Raw genomic sequence first — 19196 nt, 5'->3', positions numbered from 1 at the left:
CTCAGCTCAGGTCAAAAAAGACAAAATATTCAAACACATGTGGTCAAATGATATGGTGAGATTTTATTTTATTTTTTTAAATTTTATTATTATTTTTTTTTTTTTTGGTTTTTCGAGACAGGGTTTCTCTGTGTAGCTTTGCGCCTTTCCTGGGACTCACTTGGTAGCCCAGGCTGGCCTCGAACTCAGAGATCCGCCTGGCTCTGCCTCCCGAGTGCTGGGATTAAAGGCGTGCGCCACTACCACCCGGCCGATATGGTGAGATTTTATAAACAAGCCCCAAACAACCAAGCAAGCAAACAAAAAACCAAGTTCAACTTCACTTGTGATGAATCAAGACAACTTCACAATAATTTTAATCCAAAATTTTGGCAACATTTGTAAGCAACGGAAATAAATAACGATGCTGAACATACATTATGGAAATGCAAACTGATTGAAGAATAAACACAGTCATAGTAAGGAAGTGCTTTTTCTACTAAAACAAAGACTAGAGAGAAATATGATGAAATGGGAAATATCAAGCCCCACTATTTCCCATGCTAGGCTCAGCCAGTATCTTTTCAGGGACTAGCACCTGTTTAGAAACTCTCATTATAAAGAAGCAGTCTTAGACACCTGGAGCGGGTGGCCCACAACCAAAGAGAACCCAAAGCAGAAAGGTAAAGATGATGGCATTTTAATCACTCCACTTCTGCTTTCTCTGAGTTAACACAACACTTGATGGGGGTCTCCCCAAGCCCACAGCTTGTACAGGGGAAAAGACAACAGAGACAGTCATCCACCCCATGGGGAGCCCACCATGGTCTCAAATCACAGAAAACCAGAAGGCAATGTCACAGCTAGATCACACAGATTCAGATGAAGATGCCTTGAGACAGATTTCTCTAATAAAGATGCTCTAAGCCTCAGGGCGTCTAGAGAGAAAAAAATTTAGTAGAAACACAAATCAAAACTAAAAAGGGTTAAAAACAACACTGCAGGAAAACATCAGACCACAAAAGAAGACAGAGAGAGGGCAAGAGATGAAGCACCTACAATAGTCAGGGAATGTTAACGTTTGGAAACGGGCTTGCCTATCAATAACCACCCCAAACGTAGAAGGATCAGAATCTCCAGTATAAAGACAGAGAGAAATGAATGGATGAAACAAGACCTAGGTGTGTGGTGCTACAACACAATCACCTTTTCAGGACACACATGGAAACAGAAAAAGAATTGGGGAGAATGGCACTCCTATCAGATAAAATAAATTTTAATTAAAAAATATGTGAAAAGAATCAAAGACCTTCTATAGAGACTCATTCTTTAAGAGAAAATAACAATTGTAAATATACACATTCATAGACAAAACAAATATTAAAAGATATGAAGCAATACAGGCTGTAATAGAATAATGGGACAGATGCTGTAGTGCAGAAATGAGGGGGACCTCAATACCCCATTTTAAAGTGTAGATAGGTCATCCAGGAAGAAAATAAAAAACTCACTGGACTTAAGCAACACTCTAACTTAGCTAGACCTAAAAGATGACTGTACAACATTCCATAGGGGACAACAAAACACCATTCTTCTTTATAGGGTGGGGAGCAATGCTTATAAATATTGATGTGATCAAAATATGAAGGCTTTGATTATCAAATGGAAGGAATATAATTCTGATTTTCTTGGCTAAACTTTTCTTTATTTGCTGTCACCCACCTTCCTGTCTAGAATTCCTCTCATTAAATTATGTGTGTGTGTGTGTGTGTGTGTGTGTGTGTGTGTGTACATACACACATTGCTAATATTTGCTAGTTTTTAAAAATTAGTTCTTTGAGAGTTTCATACATGTTTTGATCATATTCATGTACTCCCAACTCTTCCCAGATCCGCCTCCCAACTTGATGTCTCCCCCTTTGGTACCACTTTGTTCTATCCAAATGTTCTTGGATATGTGGTCTTCCACTAGAGTGTGGTTAACTTCCAGGGGCTACACTCTTAGAGAAAACTGTCTCTCCCTCTCTCAGAAGCCAAAAACTGCCATTTGCTTGACAGATAGAGGTGGATCATGTGCCAACACCCTTTTCATGCTGGGATTTGATCTGGCCTGGGCCTACGCAGGTTTTGTGCACACTGTGAGTTCATATGTGCGGTTGTCCTGCTTTGTCAACTGCTCTGCTGTGACACGGTTTCCTTGTAGTCATTCACCACCTCTGGCACTGACTTTTTCTGTCTCCCTTTCCACAATGATTTCTGGGGGGTATGGTGAAGTATATATGTTCCCCTTAGGGCAGAGCATTCTGCAGTCTCTTATTCTCTTCACTTTGACCAGTTGTGGGTCTCTGAGTTAGTCACCATCTACTGCAAATAGAAGCTTCTCTGATGAGGGTCGAGGGATACACTGATATATGGGTACAACAATAAGTCTACTTTAGGATTTCATCTTGTCTCATTAAGAATGGCTAAGATTAAAAAAAAAGTACAAATAATGACAAATGCTAAAATGGATGTGGGGAAGGATTCATACTTATTCACTGCCAGTAGAAAAGCAAATTGGTCCAACCACTATGGAAATCACTGTGGAGGTTCCTCATAAAGCTAAAAATAGATCTACCACATGATCCAGCTATACTATACTTGTGTATATACTTAAAGGACTCCATAGAGACCTACTCTAAAGATACTTGCTAATCCATGTACATTGCTGCTCAACTCGCAATATCCAAGAAATATAAACAGCCTGGATATCCATCAACTGATGAACAGATAATGAAATACAGTACATTTACATAGTGGAATATTACTGAACTATTTAAAATGATATTATGACAGCCTGAGGTAAAATGCACAGAGTTTCAAACGATCACTCCAAGTGAAGTCATCAAGATCCAGAAAGACAAATGTCACATGTTTTCTCTCATCTGTGGATATTAGCTTTGAATCTTCATAATGTATATTTCATTTGGAATAATCATAGACATCAAGAAATCACTAAGGGTGCCTGAGGACCCTCAAGGGAGGGAAGATAGACTGTACTGGTAAGGGTAAAGGGGAATAATGGGAAAGGCTAAACTGGGGTTGGGGGTGGAGGGTATAATAGAGTATGGAGTACAGGAGGGGTAAATAACACTAAAGACCTTTCAAAGATGACCATTCCTGGGGCTCACATTGGGGAAGTAGCAGAAATGGAAACCTGACCACCTGCAGGAGCCTAGGCAGCTAGAGGAGGATCTAGGCCTCTGTTCTGGGGAGACCCACCTCTTCCTGGCCACTCATTCTTCTGAAGCACATAAAATGTTACTATGGGTAGATCATGCACTAGGCCACAGGATCAAACAACATGGAATCACTTTTTGTCAGTATGTCATAAAATAACAACAGGGAGTGTCATGGAAAATCATGAATATGTGGAAATTATGCAACCAGCACCTGAAAAAATCAGTGTATCAATGAAGAAATTGAGTTCCAATTAAAAACATCATGGGGTAATGAAAAGGGAAACACAAAATACCTAAACCTAAGGATCACAGACAAAGCAGTTCTAAGAGGAAAATGTATAGTAATAAGTTGTAGACGAATTTCTAAATGGTCTTATTAAAAAAAAAAAACACAGAGCCAGATATAGGAGTGAAAACCTGAAAGATCGGGGAAGTAGGGAGAGCCACAGCTAACCTCACCTCACCAACTCCGCAGCTTCCAAAAGCGAGCTACTTCCTGTCTATCCACACTTATGCCTACCTGTTCTGCCATCTGATTTGCTCTCTCTGTCCAGCTACATTCCTCTTCTTTCTCAGTTCTGTCACTTCCCGTCTATCTGTACAGACCTCCAGACTTCTATGGTTGGTGCTGGGATTAAAGACATGTGTCACCATGTCTGATTCTGTTCCCCAGTGTGGCCTTGAACTCACAGACATTCAGACTGATCCCTGCCTGCCAAGTGACAGGATTAAAGGCATGTGCTACCATTGCCTGACTTCTATGTTGTGGCTGGCTTTTTCCTCTGGTCTCCAGGCAAATTTTATTGGGAGACACAGTATGTTGGGGGACACAATACATCACCACAATAAGTGGCCAAACTCAAACAGAAGGAAGACCTCAAGTAAATGACTAACATTTCTCATGAGCAATTATAACAAGACAAACTACCACAAACTGGTAGAAACAATATAGTTATGCAGCAACAAATCGGATAATTTAGAAGGAATGGGTACATTTCTGGAGATCTGCAACCAATGAAGACTTCACAAAAAAAAGGAAATCTTAACAGATCAAAAATGAATCAGAATATTGACTTGGTATTTAAAATCTCCATTAAAGAAAAATCTAGAACCTGATGATTGTACTGTTGAATTCAATAAACTAGCTAAAGAAATAGCACTAAACTTTCTGAGTCTTCCAAAAACATTCGAGAAGGAATAATTCCAAATAAGTTTTGTGAAATTAGCCTTACCTGGCAAAGTCATTATAAGAAAATTGCAGGCAAATGTCTTTACAAACACAGATGTAACAAAAATCAGCAATATAAAAGCAAGCTAAATTCAATGCCACACTTAAAGGATCATACACCATGATCAACTGTGACTGGTCCCTTGGATACGAGAGTGGTTCACCATAGGCCAGTTTTATACCACAGTGACAAAATAAGGAATGAAAGCACTACTGTTTCATTACATGGAAAAGAACAATTGAACAAAATTCAAAATACTTTCCTGATTAAAAACCCTCACCAAATTAGGTATAGAGGAACATACCTTAACCCAACAAAGGCAACACTTACTCAACAGAGAAAAATTGGAAACCTTTCCTCTATGATCTGGAACAAGATAGGACATTTTACTTTTTTCACTTCTACTTATAGTAGAATTGCCAAGAGCAATTGGACAAGAAAAGAAAGAAAATCATCCAGAGCATAAAAGAAGAAGCAAAATCATCACTGTAAAGTCATTACAAGTAGTAAATGAACATAACACTTCAGGATAAAAAATCAACACACAAAAATCAGCAGTATTACTATGCTAACAATAAATGATCTGAAGAAAAAATTGAAATAGAGGCTGGAGAGATGGCTCAGTAGTTAAGAGCACTGGCTGTTCTTCCAGAGGACCTGGGTTTGATACCTAGCACCCTCATGGTGGCTCACAACTGTCTCTAACTCCAGTCTCTGGGGATCCAGTGCCCTTTTCCTGCCTCTGTGAGCACCACACATGCATGTGGTACACATACACACATGCAGGCAAAACACCCATACACACAAAGTAAAAATTTATCTCAAGATCCAAAAGAAATCTAAATAACAATCCCATTTATAGTTGCTTTGGGGAAAATGTGTAGGAATAAATTTAACTAAGACAAGAGATTTTTTTTTTTTTAAAAAAAGACATGCTGGGAAGTATGAGGCATTAAAAGAAATTAAAAATGAAACAGATAAACAGAAAGACATCCCATGTTCATTGATTAGAAAAACATTATAAAAATGCTTGTATGATCCAAATCAATCTATACATTTAATACAACTCTTTCAAAATTTCATAATCATTTTTCATAGAAATTGAGGCAACCTTAAAATAGACGTGGGAGCAGAAAAAATAGCAAAGGTAATCATGAGCTAAAAGAACACTAAGTATGTTATAAAACTGACATAATTAAAATCACATGATATTTACATTAAAATATACATAGAGACCACTGTAAAAGTATAGAGACATTAGAAATGAAGCCACATGTGTGTAGACAATTTCAACGAACAGTAAGGAATACAGTGAGGAAAGGAGAGTCTCTTCAAAAGTTGGGGCCAAGAGAATCAGATATCAGTCTGAACACAAGAAAAATTAGCTCCTTATCTTTTAGGAAGAATTCTCTCGTCATGATGGGTGTTTGATTGTTTTTGTTTGTTTTGATTCCCCTGCCTTGGCATGCCAAGTTCTGGGATTACCAACACTTTAGGAACGACGTTCTAACTCAATTGTCACATGCATTGATGACACTTCAGGTTTCATCCCACAGAGAATGTGAAAACAATCTTTGAATTTCAATATTATACAAGTCTTAGTCAAAGTGCGTTTAACTACAATGGTTGAGGCTTACCCTCTGGACAGTGCACGCTGTTGAATGTCACTTCATTTTCTAGACCTTCAGGCTTTAGGTAAAAGAAAGAAAAGTTAAGATGAAATGCATTGAGACCTTCTGGATATGTGTGTTGTTGATTCAGGGACCACAGAGTCCCTCATAGTGAAGAGAAAGGTTTGATGCACTATATAAATAAATTCCATTCATTATACATCTATAAAAAAGATGGATTGGTAGAAAAAAATTAGCAAAGATTAATGAAATTAAAGAGACTGAAAAGGGTGATAGATACATAGATGATAGATAGATAGATAGATAGATAGATAGATAGATAGATAGATAGATAGATGACAGATGATGATGAAGAAGATAGATAGATGATAGATGATGAAGATAGATAGATAGATAATAGATAGATAGATACATAGATGATAGATAGATGATGGAAAGATGGATGGGTGATGAATAGAGAGATAAAAATATTGTGAAATATACATATTATTATTATTATTATTATTATTACAGTACCTACGTATTTATGTTATTATGAACTTTATCATGGACTGTACACTATTCAACACTGGAAGAAGAGATTGAAGAGTTGAAGAGTTGAAACTCTAAAAAGAGTTAGAGCCCTAACTGATTCCCTCTTCTGTGACTCACTGTGTCCTCTCGAGGTAGGCAGGTTTACTTACTTCAACCAACAGGGACTTGATGACTGTGTCTTTCTTTCCATGCTGAGGGACCACTGGTACTACATTCCCACATCGCTCCTGAGAATTGAGTGCCTCCGCACTCACAGTGAAATTCACATTTCCTAGTAGAAAAAAAAAAAAAAAAAAAGCCAAGTAGAGATGAGTACGTTTCCCCTTCCTCCACACTTCCAAACTCAGAACTTAAAACATTTGCTTTAGATCAGTAACACAGGAGCAGAAATGCAAGCAACATCCACTAGAGGTCAATGGCACTAGAGGTGGAGGTGAGGAAGAGAGGGTCCCTTGTACCCTTGTCTGACAAGAAAAGACTTCTTTTCGCTGTGGCTATTGTTTTACTTTATTTGTGAGAGGGCTCCATTATGTGGTCAAGACTGGCCTTGAGCTCATGTTTGACCCTGTCTCAGGCTTCGAAGTGCTGAACTGCAGGTGTGCACCAGTAAATTAGCATTCAGGAATGAAAGCCCAAGAAAAACAGTCCTCCTGCATGGGGTCTTTGTCTGTGGGAAAGGACCACTGCTCTGGCTATGTGGGAAAGGACCACATAATGGAGCCCTCTCACAAATAAAGTAAAACAATAGCCACAGCGAAAAGAAGTCTTTTCTTGTCAGACAAGGGTACAAGGGACCCTCTCTTCCTCACCTCCACCTCTAGTGCCATTGACCTCTAGTGGATATTGCTTGCATTTCTGCTCCTGTGTTTTTACTGATCTAAAGCAAATGTTTTAAGTTCTGAGTTTGGAAGTGTGGAGGAAGGGGAAATGTGGGAAAGGACCACTGCTCTGGCTATGCTGATCCTGTGGGACCCTGCTGCTCACCTAATGACTTTGGGGTTACTATCCAGGAGACAATGTGACGCTCATTCACACAGACGCAGTGAGACTCTCGTGCCTTCTGCAATGGCGCAGTTAAGAAATCAGGAGAGGCCTCTAGGTGCACAGCAACCTGGAAACACACAAGAAGCAAGATTGAAGGTAGGAGACCAAGTTTAAACTGAAGCATGCTTGGAGATGGTTAGATTCTGTGTTGCCTCACATCGTTGAGACAGACAGAGACAAACATATTTATTAGCCCCTCACAGATAAACCTCAGCACATGGAAGATTGCTTGGTCTTTTAAGCAGTGGAGCCAGAAAAAAATGAAAGTATGTTGCCTGGATGAGTGCTCCTTCTGGGACTCGGAAGCATGATTATTGCCTGGCTTAGTCACTACATAAAAATCTATATGTAGTTACAGTTTTCACAGAGGTAAGATGTACACAAACAACATTTTAAAGGAAGCTATGTATAAAGAATGCACTAAGAAAAATTAAACATCTAAGAATGTAGGAGCTGGATCTACAAACATGGGATGGGGTAAGGGGATGCTTGCTCGTGTAAGAAATTCTTCTACAAACAACCCAACTTTACAGGATTATGAAACCTCTCTTTGTAGGTTGATTATTAGAGAGATTCACTTTTATAACATAGGAATATATGTATGATAGTTTTTTCCTCTATTGACCATATGTGTAGATAAGGAGTGGGTTTGTTTGTTTGTTTGTTTATTTATTTATTTATTTATTTATTTATATTTATTACTTTTTGGTATTTCTAAGAACGTGATTTTTTTTAATCTGCTTGTGCTCAATCGAGGAAATAAATCTCTACCTGGATGCACATTTGGAGGTAGTTCAGCACGGTGGCCTTGAGCTTGAAGGATTCTCCACGGATCACAGAGTAGGGCATTTCGAGCTCCAAGAAGAAGGGCTGGAAGGCTTGGAATTGGGTTATGGGAGACAGGCCCAATCCAGCATCACTGGACAAGCAGAAGGCCCCAGCCTTCCATGTAGTGATGGTGTCAGGGACCGTCATTTCTATTTCAGCCATTCCAGTTGAGCTGCAGAGAGTGGGGTATGAAGTAAAGAAAGTGAGCAGCTGAATAAATCCCCTTTTAGGAGGAGAGGCCTATAAATGATTTCATGGTCATAACATAAATGCACTCAATAGAAATATCAGTAATTGAAAGGCAAAGACAAGACATTCAGCGGGGAAATGGTGCGGTTTTCTTCTGTTTTCAGTTATGTTCATTTTAGAATTGTCTCCTGATAATGGAGCTAATCTCTTATAGAAAAACACAGTTATAAACTGTGCATGTAATTGATTCTTTTCTCAACTTCTGTTACAAAATCTGATCCCACTAGGGTGGGTCTATAGATTTCACTTCTGCTACTACTGTGTTTGTTTGGCCAGAATTACTCTAAGCTTAACTTACACTTGCTTATCAATAAAGGAGCAGATTATTTTTAATATGAATGGTACTTGCTTGCATTTGGTCCATATGCTCATTTTCTAGAATCTTATAATTAAAATTTTCCAAAAAGTCTTGCTTCTGACTTAAAAGATATAGTTTTTAGTTTCTCCGAGAAGAGATTCATTTAGCCTCATTGCTCTCTGAGAGCTGGACTCCTCGTTAGCCCACTTTAGAGAAGACGGGGTCCCACAGAAGACTGCTAAGAGCCTGAATAGAAAGGTGGGCACTTCCTACTCTTCTGCTCCAGGTTTTTGCTTCAGTGACAAAATTTGTTTCTGGCTTCTCCTGAAAGGAGTTTGTGGATGCATCAAGCATCTGAACTTTTGTAGTTCTGTCCAAAGGTCTGGTCTGCCTCCTAAATCACACATCTGGGGGAATGAATGGTGCTTGCTGCTGTGGGATGTTCTGTATGTTAATAAATAAAACACTGATTGGCCAGTAGCCAGGCAGGAAGTATACGTAGGACAAGGAGAGAGGAGAATTCTGGGAAGTAGAAGACTGAGGCAGAGAGACGCTGCCAGCCGCCGCCATGACAAGGAAGATGTAAGGTACTGGTAAGCCACGAGCCACGTGGCAAAGTATAGATTAATAGAAATGTATTAATTTAAGATATAAGAACTAGATAACAAGAAGACTGCTGCAGCCATACAGTTTGTAAATAATATGTGTATGTGTGTTTATTTTATAAGTGGGCTGTTGGACTGCAGGGCTTGGTGGGACCTGGAGAGAAAACTCCAGCTACAACTTGCATTCTCAAGCTCTCTAACATCACAGAGAACAAAGAGGAAATGTGCAATGGATATGTAATTGTGACTAGAGCCTTTCTCCCAGGGCTCAGCATAAAGAGAACAATCAACAGGCGTTCAGCTCTTAGTTTTGTCCTGGAATAAGTTTGACTGCACACTCAGTGACACTGTTTTCCCCCGGGGAATCTGGCCTTTAGTGAGCTCATAGTCCCCTGGGAACCTGAACAGCTGCATGGGCTTTTCCTACTGCTCCTTCTGCTGAACGGCCCCAGAGATGGATCAATGTGTCCCAACAGCTTGCCTGTCTCTGGAAGCAAAAGGATAAGACGTTTGTTTGCCCCTGGGGATAGGGGCTGAAAGGATGAACAGAAATATGTGCAGTATGAACAGGAGTGGAGCCATTGTCACAGACCTTCTCCCTGGCTTTGCACAGTGTGAACCCAGCTCCTGGACTCTCCAAAAGGAATGGGGGGATTGTAACAAACACTTCACGCGCAAATGATTTCAACCATGAATCAGTGGATCAATTTCCATCTCACCTATCGCAAGGCACTGACTGATCTTGGTAATTGCTAAGTTCCTGGTGACCACATGGCAAATAGGGTGGTGCAAAGAAGCACAAAGATCTGAGAAACATCTAGAATCTCTGGCTTGGCTGGCTGGTGAAGTGCTTCTTAAATACTGGGTGATCCCAGTACTCCACATTCAACCATAGCCACACTATGCAGACAAATCCCATGAAGAAATAATAAACTTGAAAAACAATCAACCAAACGATGTACATAAAACTTTCAGGGAAAATAACAGACTATGAAGTCTCCACAAGCACACAGTGGGTACACTCCAGGGTAGATCACATACTAGGTCAAGAAACAACTTTAAAAAGCAAAAAACCATTTTGTGTATCTTTTCTGACTAGATCACTTCATTCATCAATTTCCCTAACTTAAGGAAGAATTAACATCAGCCTTTCAAAGACATCCAAAAATGGAAGTAGAGACCAGCCTCACTCAGATATCAAAGTCAGATGAGAAGCCCACAAGAAAATCAGTCTATAAGCCAATATTTTAAATAAACCAAGAATCACAATCCTTAATAGAATAATAGCTAACTGAACCCAACAGGACATTAAAAAGATTATGTAGTGACCATTGAATGCAAAATAGTGTGATCAGAGTGACACACCACATTAGCTGAATAGAAAGTAAGACCCATATGATTATCTTAATAGGTACAGAACAAAAAGTCCTTTCATGATATGAACTCTCAATAAAGTAAGTATAGAAGGAAATTTTCTCTATATCATACATACTGCTCAGGAAAGCTTCCTAACATTATAACCAGTGAAGAAAATCTGAAAGCTTTGCCTGTAGGATCCAGCACAAGATAAGGATTCCATTCCCATTCTTGTTCCACTAAGCACTGTTGAGAATAATTAAGGGGAAAAATAAGGGGAAAGAGACATCAAGAGTATCCAAGTTGGAAATGATGAAGATTATCTCTATTTACAGATTATCTGATCTCAAATGAAGAAAACCTCAAAATTTCATTAAAAAAACTGTTAGAACTAATAAATAAACTCAGCGGTGCTGTTAGATACAAAAGCAATATATGAAAGGATGTTTGCATTTCTATACCAATAACAAGCTATCTGGAAAAGAAATAAAGACAACAATCCAATTTATGATGGAATAAATACTTAGAAATCAATTTAACCTAAAAATCTTCTACATTGTTCAACCTTAGTAATGCTTTCACAGTGAAAGTAAAAGACCATGTCAGACAATCCTAAATATATACATTAAAAAGGGAAAACTCACTAAAGTTTAAAATCTTTGATAGATCTATATTTCTGCATCTTACAGAAAAATAAGTTACTTACTCCACAACCACCAAGTCCCAGATCCATGTCTCAGGGAAGTATTTTCGTATAGTCTCCTGGGGATACTCAAACGCCTCTAGAATATCCTCCACAGGATTGTGGCTTAAGAGTTGATATGCAGTTGGTACTATGGTAGGAGAGAGAAGACAGGGGCAATAAATACAAAGATTGAGTTCATGAGATGTTGTGTTACCCAAGTGCTGTGACAGAAGGATCGGGAACGTGAGGTGGGAGCCGGGAAAGGACATAGGGGCAACCAGAAAAGCTTTTGGAGGAGGTGGCATTTCAGCTGAATTCTGAGGCATTAGAACAAACTGAACCAGAGGAAGAAAATCCCAAGCACAGAATGGAAGAGGTGTGGCAGAAAGCCTTGGATTGTATGCAGAAGAGAAGGTCTTGTTGAATCCCAGGAAGCTACTTCCCATTGTGCCAAATGAAGAGACCTAGGGTGTTGGGTGGGGAGGAGGGCAGAAGCCCAAGTTGCCATTGGCATGTTCATCTATGGGAGCAAAGAAAAAAAAATATAGTAGTGGTTTTGAGAAATAGTTTACAGTAATGGAGGCATCAAGTATGGAAAAGCTCTGTACTCCATAGTGAGTCAGAAGGTCAATCAGCTCACCCATACTATGAACGTGTGACAGCCACTCCCTTTAGGAAAATACACAGATGGACATATTGATAGCAGATACACAGGCAGATGATAAATATATAAATATCCTATAAATCTTAATAATAAAGGATTCTACAATTTATAAATAAAAATATCTGATTCTCTGTAGTAAATGTCACATAGAAAATGGATTCTCACTGAATGTTTTCCTAGACTTTTCCCTTTCTCCATACTTAACATGACCAATCACTAGTTAGCAATATAATACTAAATCCATGCTGCCTACTGTGATTCAGCAAAGAAACAGCTTACATCACCTAAAATAGTGAAGAGTCTTCACTGATAATTTAGAGCTGTTGAAGAATATCTTTGCTTGACTAAGGGAATGCAACCCTGCTTTGAATGCAACCCCAATTCTAACACTGGCTTCATAGTTAAACTCCTGGGAACTGTCCCTTTTCCTTCAGCCCGTCATTTCTGTTGGCAAAGACGGTTCTTGGTGGCCAATTTCCTGACTCCTCAGAGTCCATTCTTTCTTTACTTTGTGCCTGTATTGAATCTGCACTTCTCTTAGGCTACTGTTGACAATCTGCCTTCCATGCTCTGTACTTGGTAGAGGGTGACACTATCAGATTTGAGCTTATATTGTTATGAACATTATTCAATGGGCTTAATATATCTGAATCAAATCTTTTGTTAATTTTGATCACATTTTGTCTTCAAAATTTTATCTTTTTAGTTTGATATTTTCAGTACTAACCTTTTGTGATTTCTTCGGGCTGTTCACAGATCTTATGTTTACGGATATCTGAGTTGGTGAATACCTTCAACCCCATGTCCTACAAAGGAGATGATCAGCTGATTAGTGCATAGCCATACACACCTCCTTTTATCTGAATTAAACTTCCGTGTTTGCATCTGAAGCAGGAATGTTAGCATGCCTGTGGTGTTAATGTTATTTTGTCCCTTAAATTCACCTGACAGTAATAATTCTATACATGACACTTATAAATATCACAAAGCAATGAATTTCAATAAAAAGAAAACATCATTAATCATTAAATCTCCTGGTCCTTATTCTGCTGCCTTTGGCAGATCTGCTCCTCCTGGCGACCTCAGCGAAGTCACTTGATTCTTTTATTCTGTTATTTTCAACCATGACAAGAAGGCATTGATACAAATAACTTCTCCATACAGGATACTTTAAGAACCTTCAGAACTGTCCCAAAGGTAAGGATTTTACCTTTAGGAAGTCATATATATCCTCTTCATTTGTATTCTGTACTGGGGAATACAGGATGCCATTAATGTACATGTTGTTTTGCCTAATACAGTCTTTGCTGTCTTCTTCCTCCAGATCTGCGCCCTCAGGGAAGCCAGTGAGGTCTTTCACTGGTAGCAGATCATAAACCTGCAGAAATGCAAGCACATAAAGCTAACTTGTCTGTGGCATTTTCTTAAAAAACCAAACCAAATCAAACCCAAGAACAGCAACACCAACCTTCCCTCAAGCATTTTCTCACTCAACAGAAATCATTTTACATGCAATATTTATATCACAACATGTTTTCACTTGGAAGATGTTCAACCGTTTTAGAAAAATAAAACTAATATGCTTCCCATTTAATTAATCGAGGGTCACCAGACTTGTTTATACCATTCAACAGCAAACACTGTACTCAATATTAAAAGGAGATGAAGCATTAATAATTGAGAAACTGGACTGTGCTGTCAGTAACACAACATTGTGGGAAGGAATGAAATGATAATTCTGTCGCCATTTTGTAGTTAGCAACTGACTCTGCATGAATGAAGGGCATGTGTCTCAGACCGAATAAGTACTGCAAACACTCTCCATGTAGGAGGGAACAATAGTTCTTTCTAAGGTTTTATTCACAGAGACAAAATGCTCTGGGTTCATTATTCAGTCCTTAAGGGCTGATCTCTGAAACTCTGGACACAGGGCTTTCAATCTATTCAGGGGAGAGAAGTAAAACAGACATGAAGTGCTGACAGATGCGCAGATGTGCATTCAAGGGAAAGAGACCATGGCCTGGACAGACTAGACTGGAAGCATGTGGCGATCCTCACAAGTGACTCCTCCTCAGCCCTGCCCCCGCAATTTTCCTCCCTTGATTTGTTTTTCTCCTAAACATATATTGTCCATTTCAATTATGAAAGTGTAAATTCTATAAGACACAGATATCTGACTTCCCATAGCTCACAACTAGATCCCAGCACTTACCGAGGATGCAGAGAGCTCAGCCTCAGGCTTCATGAGCAGCACACTTTGGTCCACAGCTCTCAGAGCACAGAGGGAATGAGGAAAAGCTGTGACACTAAGGAGGGCACGGGAGGCCGGAAGACCTTTACTTTTACTGAAGATCAAATTCACCTGGCATATAGGAAAGAAAAGTCAGAAAAACCCATTTCTGTATTCCACCATGTGTCACCTACATTTCCCAGGTGTTCCTCACCTTCAGCACGTAACAATGTTGGTTGCTTTCACAGTGGCTGCTGTTATGCTATGTTAGCAAGGCTCTTTCCCACCTTGGAATTTGCTTTGATTCTCAAGATTAGTTAGGCCATTGTAATGGTCTCTAAAGATACTTCTAAAATGGCAGTTTTGAAGTATCGGTCTTGTATCTCTGATATACAATGAGTGCTCATTAACTCTGGATTTGTGGACTGCAAAAAGCTCTAACAAAAGAATTTTTGTTTGGGCTTCATGTGGCCTTAAACTTGCTTGCATACTTGCTAATATTCCATTACAGAGACAGGAAGAGGGCATTGAGAGAGCTGGGCTGTGTTGAGTCAATATTACACAGATAATTTTGAAAAGCAGGCAATAACATGATTTCTTAATCTGACTCTGCTGTGACCTCGCTGGGACATTCACTTAATCCTTCAATCCACACATGTATAAAAGAACGGCTAATAACAGGAACTGCTAGTTATAAATGTTGAAATTTTATTATATAAAGCACACACCTTGTTGTCCAGACAGTTTCCAATCTCATATTTGACAGTATCTGCAACGATTTCTCCATCAGGCAGAATGATAAAAAGGAGCAATCGAGTTACAGGCGCCAGGTCTGTCTCCACCGGGATGAATATGGAGAAATGGCCTTTCGCTGAAGAGGAGAGAGTGAGAGGCAGCAGCCATGTGTTAGACACATTCGGAGTGAAGATGAGAGTCACTTTATTACACAGAGCTAGTCTGGGCCCCTGGCCTGGCCAATCACTGCTCCTCTTAGTGGACACAACGAACAGTACACATAACAAATGCATGACTACCTTGCAGAGTACCCTGGGACTAGAGAAGGCAATACACAGAATCCTTTCTCCTCCATCAATCATGTATGTTTTTTCCTCATCACTTTTGAGACTTAGCTGGATGACACTAACCTCAAACGCTACCTAAGGGAGTGGACTTCACCTTCATTCCTTCTTGATTCCTCATGTTAGGAGAGAAAGGAAGTCATGTGACCTGATGCTAAGAGCTTAACATACTGTATTTATGCTTATGTCCTCTTTCCCTATGTGAAATATGGGGTGGTGTCCTTTTCTCCTGAAGAGGAAGTCTATACTCCTGCAGAAGCCAGCTTTGATGTCTACTGACACTGTAGAGCCTGCATTAAATGTTCTTGAGTCCACTGCAGTGCCTCCATTTTGGCACCAAGAGATAAAGAGGTGCTCATGCATAGTTTTCTAGTAAGTCAGTGTTTAGACCCCAGAACAGGGGAACCTTCAGATGTTTATTTTTCATGAGCAGAGTCCCATTCCATGGTAGATATGCCCAACTGAACTTTTGTAAATCATTACTAAGTTCAGGGGAGAAACACACACACACACACACACACACACACACACACACACACACACACACACACAGAGAGAGAGAGAGAGAGAGAGAGAGAGAGAGAGAGAGAGAGAGAGAGAGAGAGAGAGAGAGAGAGAGAAGGGGTAGTGCAAAACAAAACCTGGTAAGTAGAAAACACTTAAATTTTCCCCATCTCGATTTATCCAACTCTTAAAATGTCCTTCATATTGAAAAAAAGAGTTCACAAATATTTCTGGCTAGAAATTTTGAAATAACTACGGTATACTCATGACCCTATCAACAGCTTAAGTAACCTAAGCAAAATGTACTGGGAAAAAAAAAAAAAAAAAACTATTAGATAAAGAATGGCAAAAAGGAAATTGCATCACTCCCTGGCTTCCTCTTTTTTGTGACTAGGTGGAAAAGAGACCCGTTGGAAGCATCCCTGACAGGTAATGAGGCCGGGTGGTCAGCATGGAGCAGAACTGTGGAAATAACGCCATACTCACTGTCTCCCCGCTCCACAGGCAGTGTGTGAGTCCCCGATCGGATAATGCCTCCCTTTGCCATTATCTGCAAAACAGGAGATTAAAAAATTTCCAACAGAGATCTTATCCTAGCTTCCATTCTACATGCTTGCCTTATTGAGCCCCTGCTGGAAATAATTAGCCCCATGAGAAGTCAGACTTTAGAAAGAAACAAGAGTAAGAAGTTAGGAGCCAGAAAGATGGCTCAGCACTTAAGAGCAGTGCTGCTCTTCTAAAAGACCCAAGTTCAGTTCCCAGTACCCACGTTAGGTAGCTCATCACCACCCGAAACTCCAGCTGAGGGGGATCAGACGTTCTTTTCTGGCCTCCACAGGCACTTACACACATGGCATACAGTCACAGACACATGCATACCTAAGAGTAAGAAGCTTTCAAAGGAGGTCAAAACAATGATGTCCACAGTGTCATAAGCCCTTGTCCCCAGAGAGCTTTATCTGTAGGTAATAATGCAGTAAGCTCCCTTCTCACCAGGTAATAGAAGACCAGCTCCTTCATCTCCAGCACAGCCTCTCCATTGAGAATATAATGTGCCTGGACCTGCTGTGTTTGGTCACAGGGCAGTTTACCAGCTATGGATTCCAGGTGCACAAAGCTTTTGCTTGGCGAGAAAACGGCATTGGCAATGTGTTGTGCCTCCACGTTCTCTCCTGTCAACCATCTGAATCCATAACAGACATGGTTATCCTTGTATTTGGCCTAAGGAATTAGAAAAACAATGTTACTTCACTAGATTCTATGTTGGGAACCATTGTCCTCACAACACTGTAAGTTTACTAACCTTCCTTAACTAGTAGCTAGAAGTCTTTTCCTCTACAGTGAATGTAAGAAAGGTGCTGTGGGATGTATGGCAAATGTGTTGCTAATTAATCAATAAAACACTGATTGGCCATTGGCTAGGCAGGAAGTATAGGCGGGGCAAGGAGGAGAATAAAGCTGGGAAGTGGAAGGCTGAGTCAGAGAGACACTGCCAGCCGCCACGATGAGAAACAGCTTGTGAAGATGCCGGTAAGCCACGAGCCATGTGGCAAGGTATAGATTAAAGGAAATGGATTAATTTAAGCTATAAGAACAGTTAGCAAGAAGGCTGCCACGGCCATACAGTTTGAAAGCAACATAAGTCTCTGTGTTTACTTGGTCGGGTCTGAGAGGCTGTGGGACTGGCAGGTGAAAGAGATATATCCTGACTGTGGGCCAGGCAGGAAAACTTAAGCTACAGAAAGGCCTTTATTTCATCTGTCTTAAATATAGGCATGGCTCTGACTTTCCACCCCAGAACATCCTGAGTTTGATATTTATATATCAGAAGAGAATAATATGAGCTGTGTGTCTTGCTGACTAGTTGACTTAAAGGTCTCTTTGCTCCTTTGCCATGCAGACTAACACTGAAGCTACAAAGCCTTACCAGGGGAAGGGAATGCCAGTAACTACGTCACTAAGTAGTTTCATCTTTGGCAATTAGTTCCAACTGGGTTTTATGAATAAATGAAATGGTGTAACCACGTAAATTTGAGAAAATGACTGCAAAAACCACTGGCTAGAGCTGAGTTAGAGAATTAGCTGATATCCCTTCCAGGCCTGTCTTAAGTATGTGATGAATGCATTCTGTAGTTCTGAATTTCATAATATTTAAATCAGATTAAGTATCTTATCTGTTAACATAAACATTAAAAGTGTTTAAAAAAAAGCTGAGTGGTGGTGGTGCACACTTTTAATCCCAGCACTTGGGAGACAGAGGCAGGAGATCTCTGTGAGTTTAAGATCAGCCTGGTCTCCACATTGAGTTCCAGGAGAGTCAGGGCTACACAATGGGGAAAAGAACTTTATTATTTTTTATGATAAAAACATTAAAATACTTTCTTCTAGTTTTTTGAAATATACATTACATTATCATTCTCTAGGCTCATGCAACTGGACAGTAGGGTGAACAATAATGTACATAATAGTAAGACTGCAAAATCTTATAGAAACTCCAGTTGTTTATATTTTTACTTGATTTTTGAGAAACTGGCACAGAATTTTCCACAGTGTATGCACCATCTGACAAAATAGAGCACCCATATTTAGTCACAACATTACTTTCTTATTAAAAGTTGACCTTAAATTGTCTCTTAAGTTTTAGGGCTATTTTCTCTCCATAAGAGAGAAACACAATTTGGAGATTTCATCTCTTTAGGTTGCAACTTTGTTTTCAAGACTTGTGCATGTCCTTATCGACCTCTTTGCACACTCACCCTGACAGTGAGGGAGGTGCCTATGATGTCGTCGGTGATGATGGAGAACCGCATCAGGCCATTCTCCCCAGTGGTAGCATTTGAGTGATGGTTGGCTTCGTCTGCTTCAATAAAGACCATTGCATGTGGGACAGGGATGCCTTCCCCATCCACCAAGCGCACCTGAAGGTTAAAAGCAAATGTCTATCCCTGGGTATTGCATGCTCACAGTCCCAGGCACTGTGGATATCATCAAGGGGCTACAGGGTGGTAAAAGGAGGCTAAATAAACATACAACTAATGTAAACTAGTGGGCACTAATCAA

At 39.8% G+C, this 19196-nt stretch overlaps 1 protein-coding gene across 3 annotated transcripts in view; it reads right to left on the bottom strand.

Moving 5' to 3' along the window:
* Positions 1-19196, bottom strand: part of LOC131907367 (alpha-2-macroglobulin-like) — a 44060-nt gene that overhangs the window by 12161 nt on the left and 12703 nt on the right. For all 3 annotated transcript variants that reach the window (XM_059258524.1, XM_059258525.1, XM_059258523.1), the window contains 12 exons: positions 18893-19054; positions 17130-17357; positions 16623-16686; positions 15282-15424; positions 14536-14685; positions 13534-13701; positions 13051-13129; positions 11681-11807; positions 8410-8638; positions 7579-7705; positions 6744-6865; positions 6067-6118 (listed from right to left, as the gene is read on the bottom strand). In XM_059258524.1, the coding sequence (XP_059114507.1) occupies positions 6067-6118; positions 6744-6865; positions 7579-7705; positions 8410-8638; positions 11681-11807; positions 13051-13129; positions 13534-13701; positions 14536-14685; positions 15282-15424; positions 16623-16686; positions 17130-17357; positions 18893-19054 (1651 nt within the window). The remainder of the gene's footprint in view (positions 1-6066; positions 6119-6743; positions 6866-7578; positions 7706-8409; positions 8639-11680; positions 11808-13050; positions 13130-13533; positions 13702-14535; positions 14686-15281; positions 15425-16622; positions 16687-17129; positions 17358-18892; positions 19055-19196) is intronic.

The sequence above is a fragment of the Peromyscus eremicus genome, chromosome 3 (assembly GCF_949786415.1).
Source record: "Peromyscus eremicus chromosome 3, PerEre_H2_v1, whole genome shotgun sequence".
NCBI classification, from domain to species: Eukaryota; Metazoa; Chordata; class Mammalia; order Rodentia; family Cricetidae; genus Peromyscus; species Peromyscus eremicus.
Note: the sequence above shows the minus strand (reverse complement) of the source record. Positions and strands in the feature narration are given on the sequence as shown.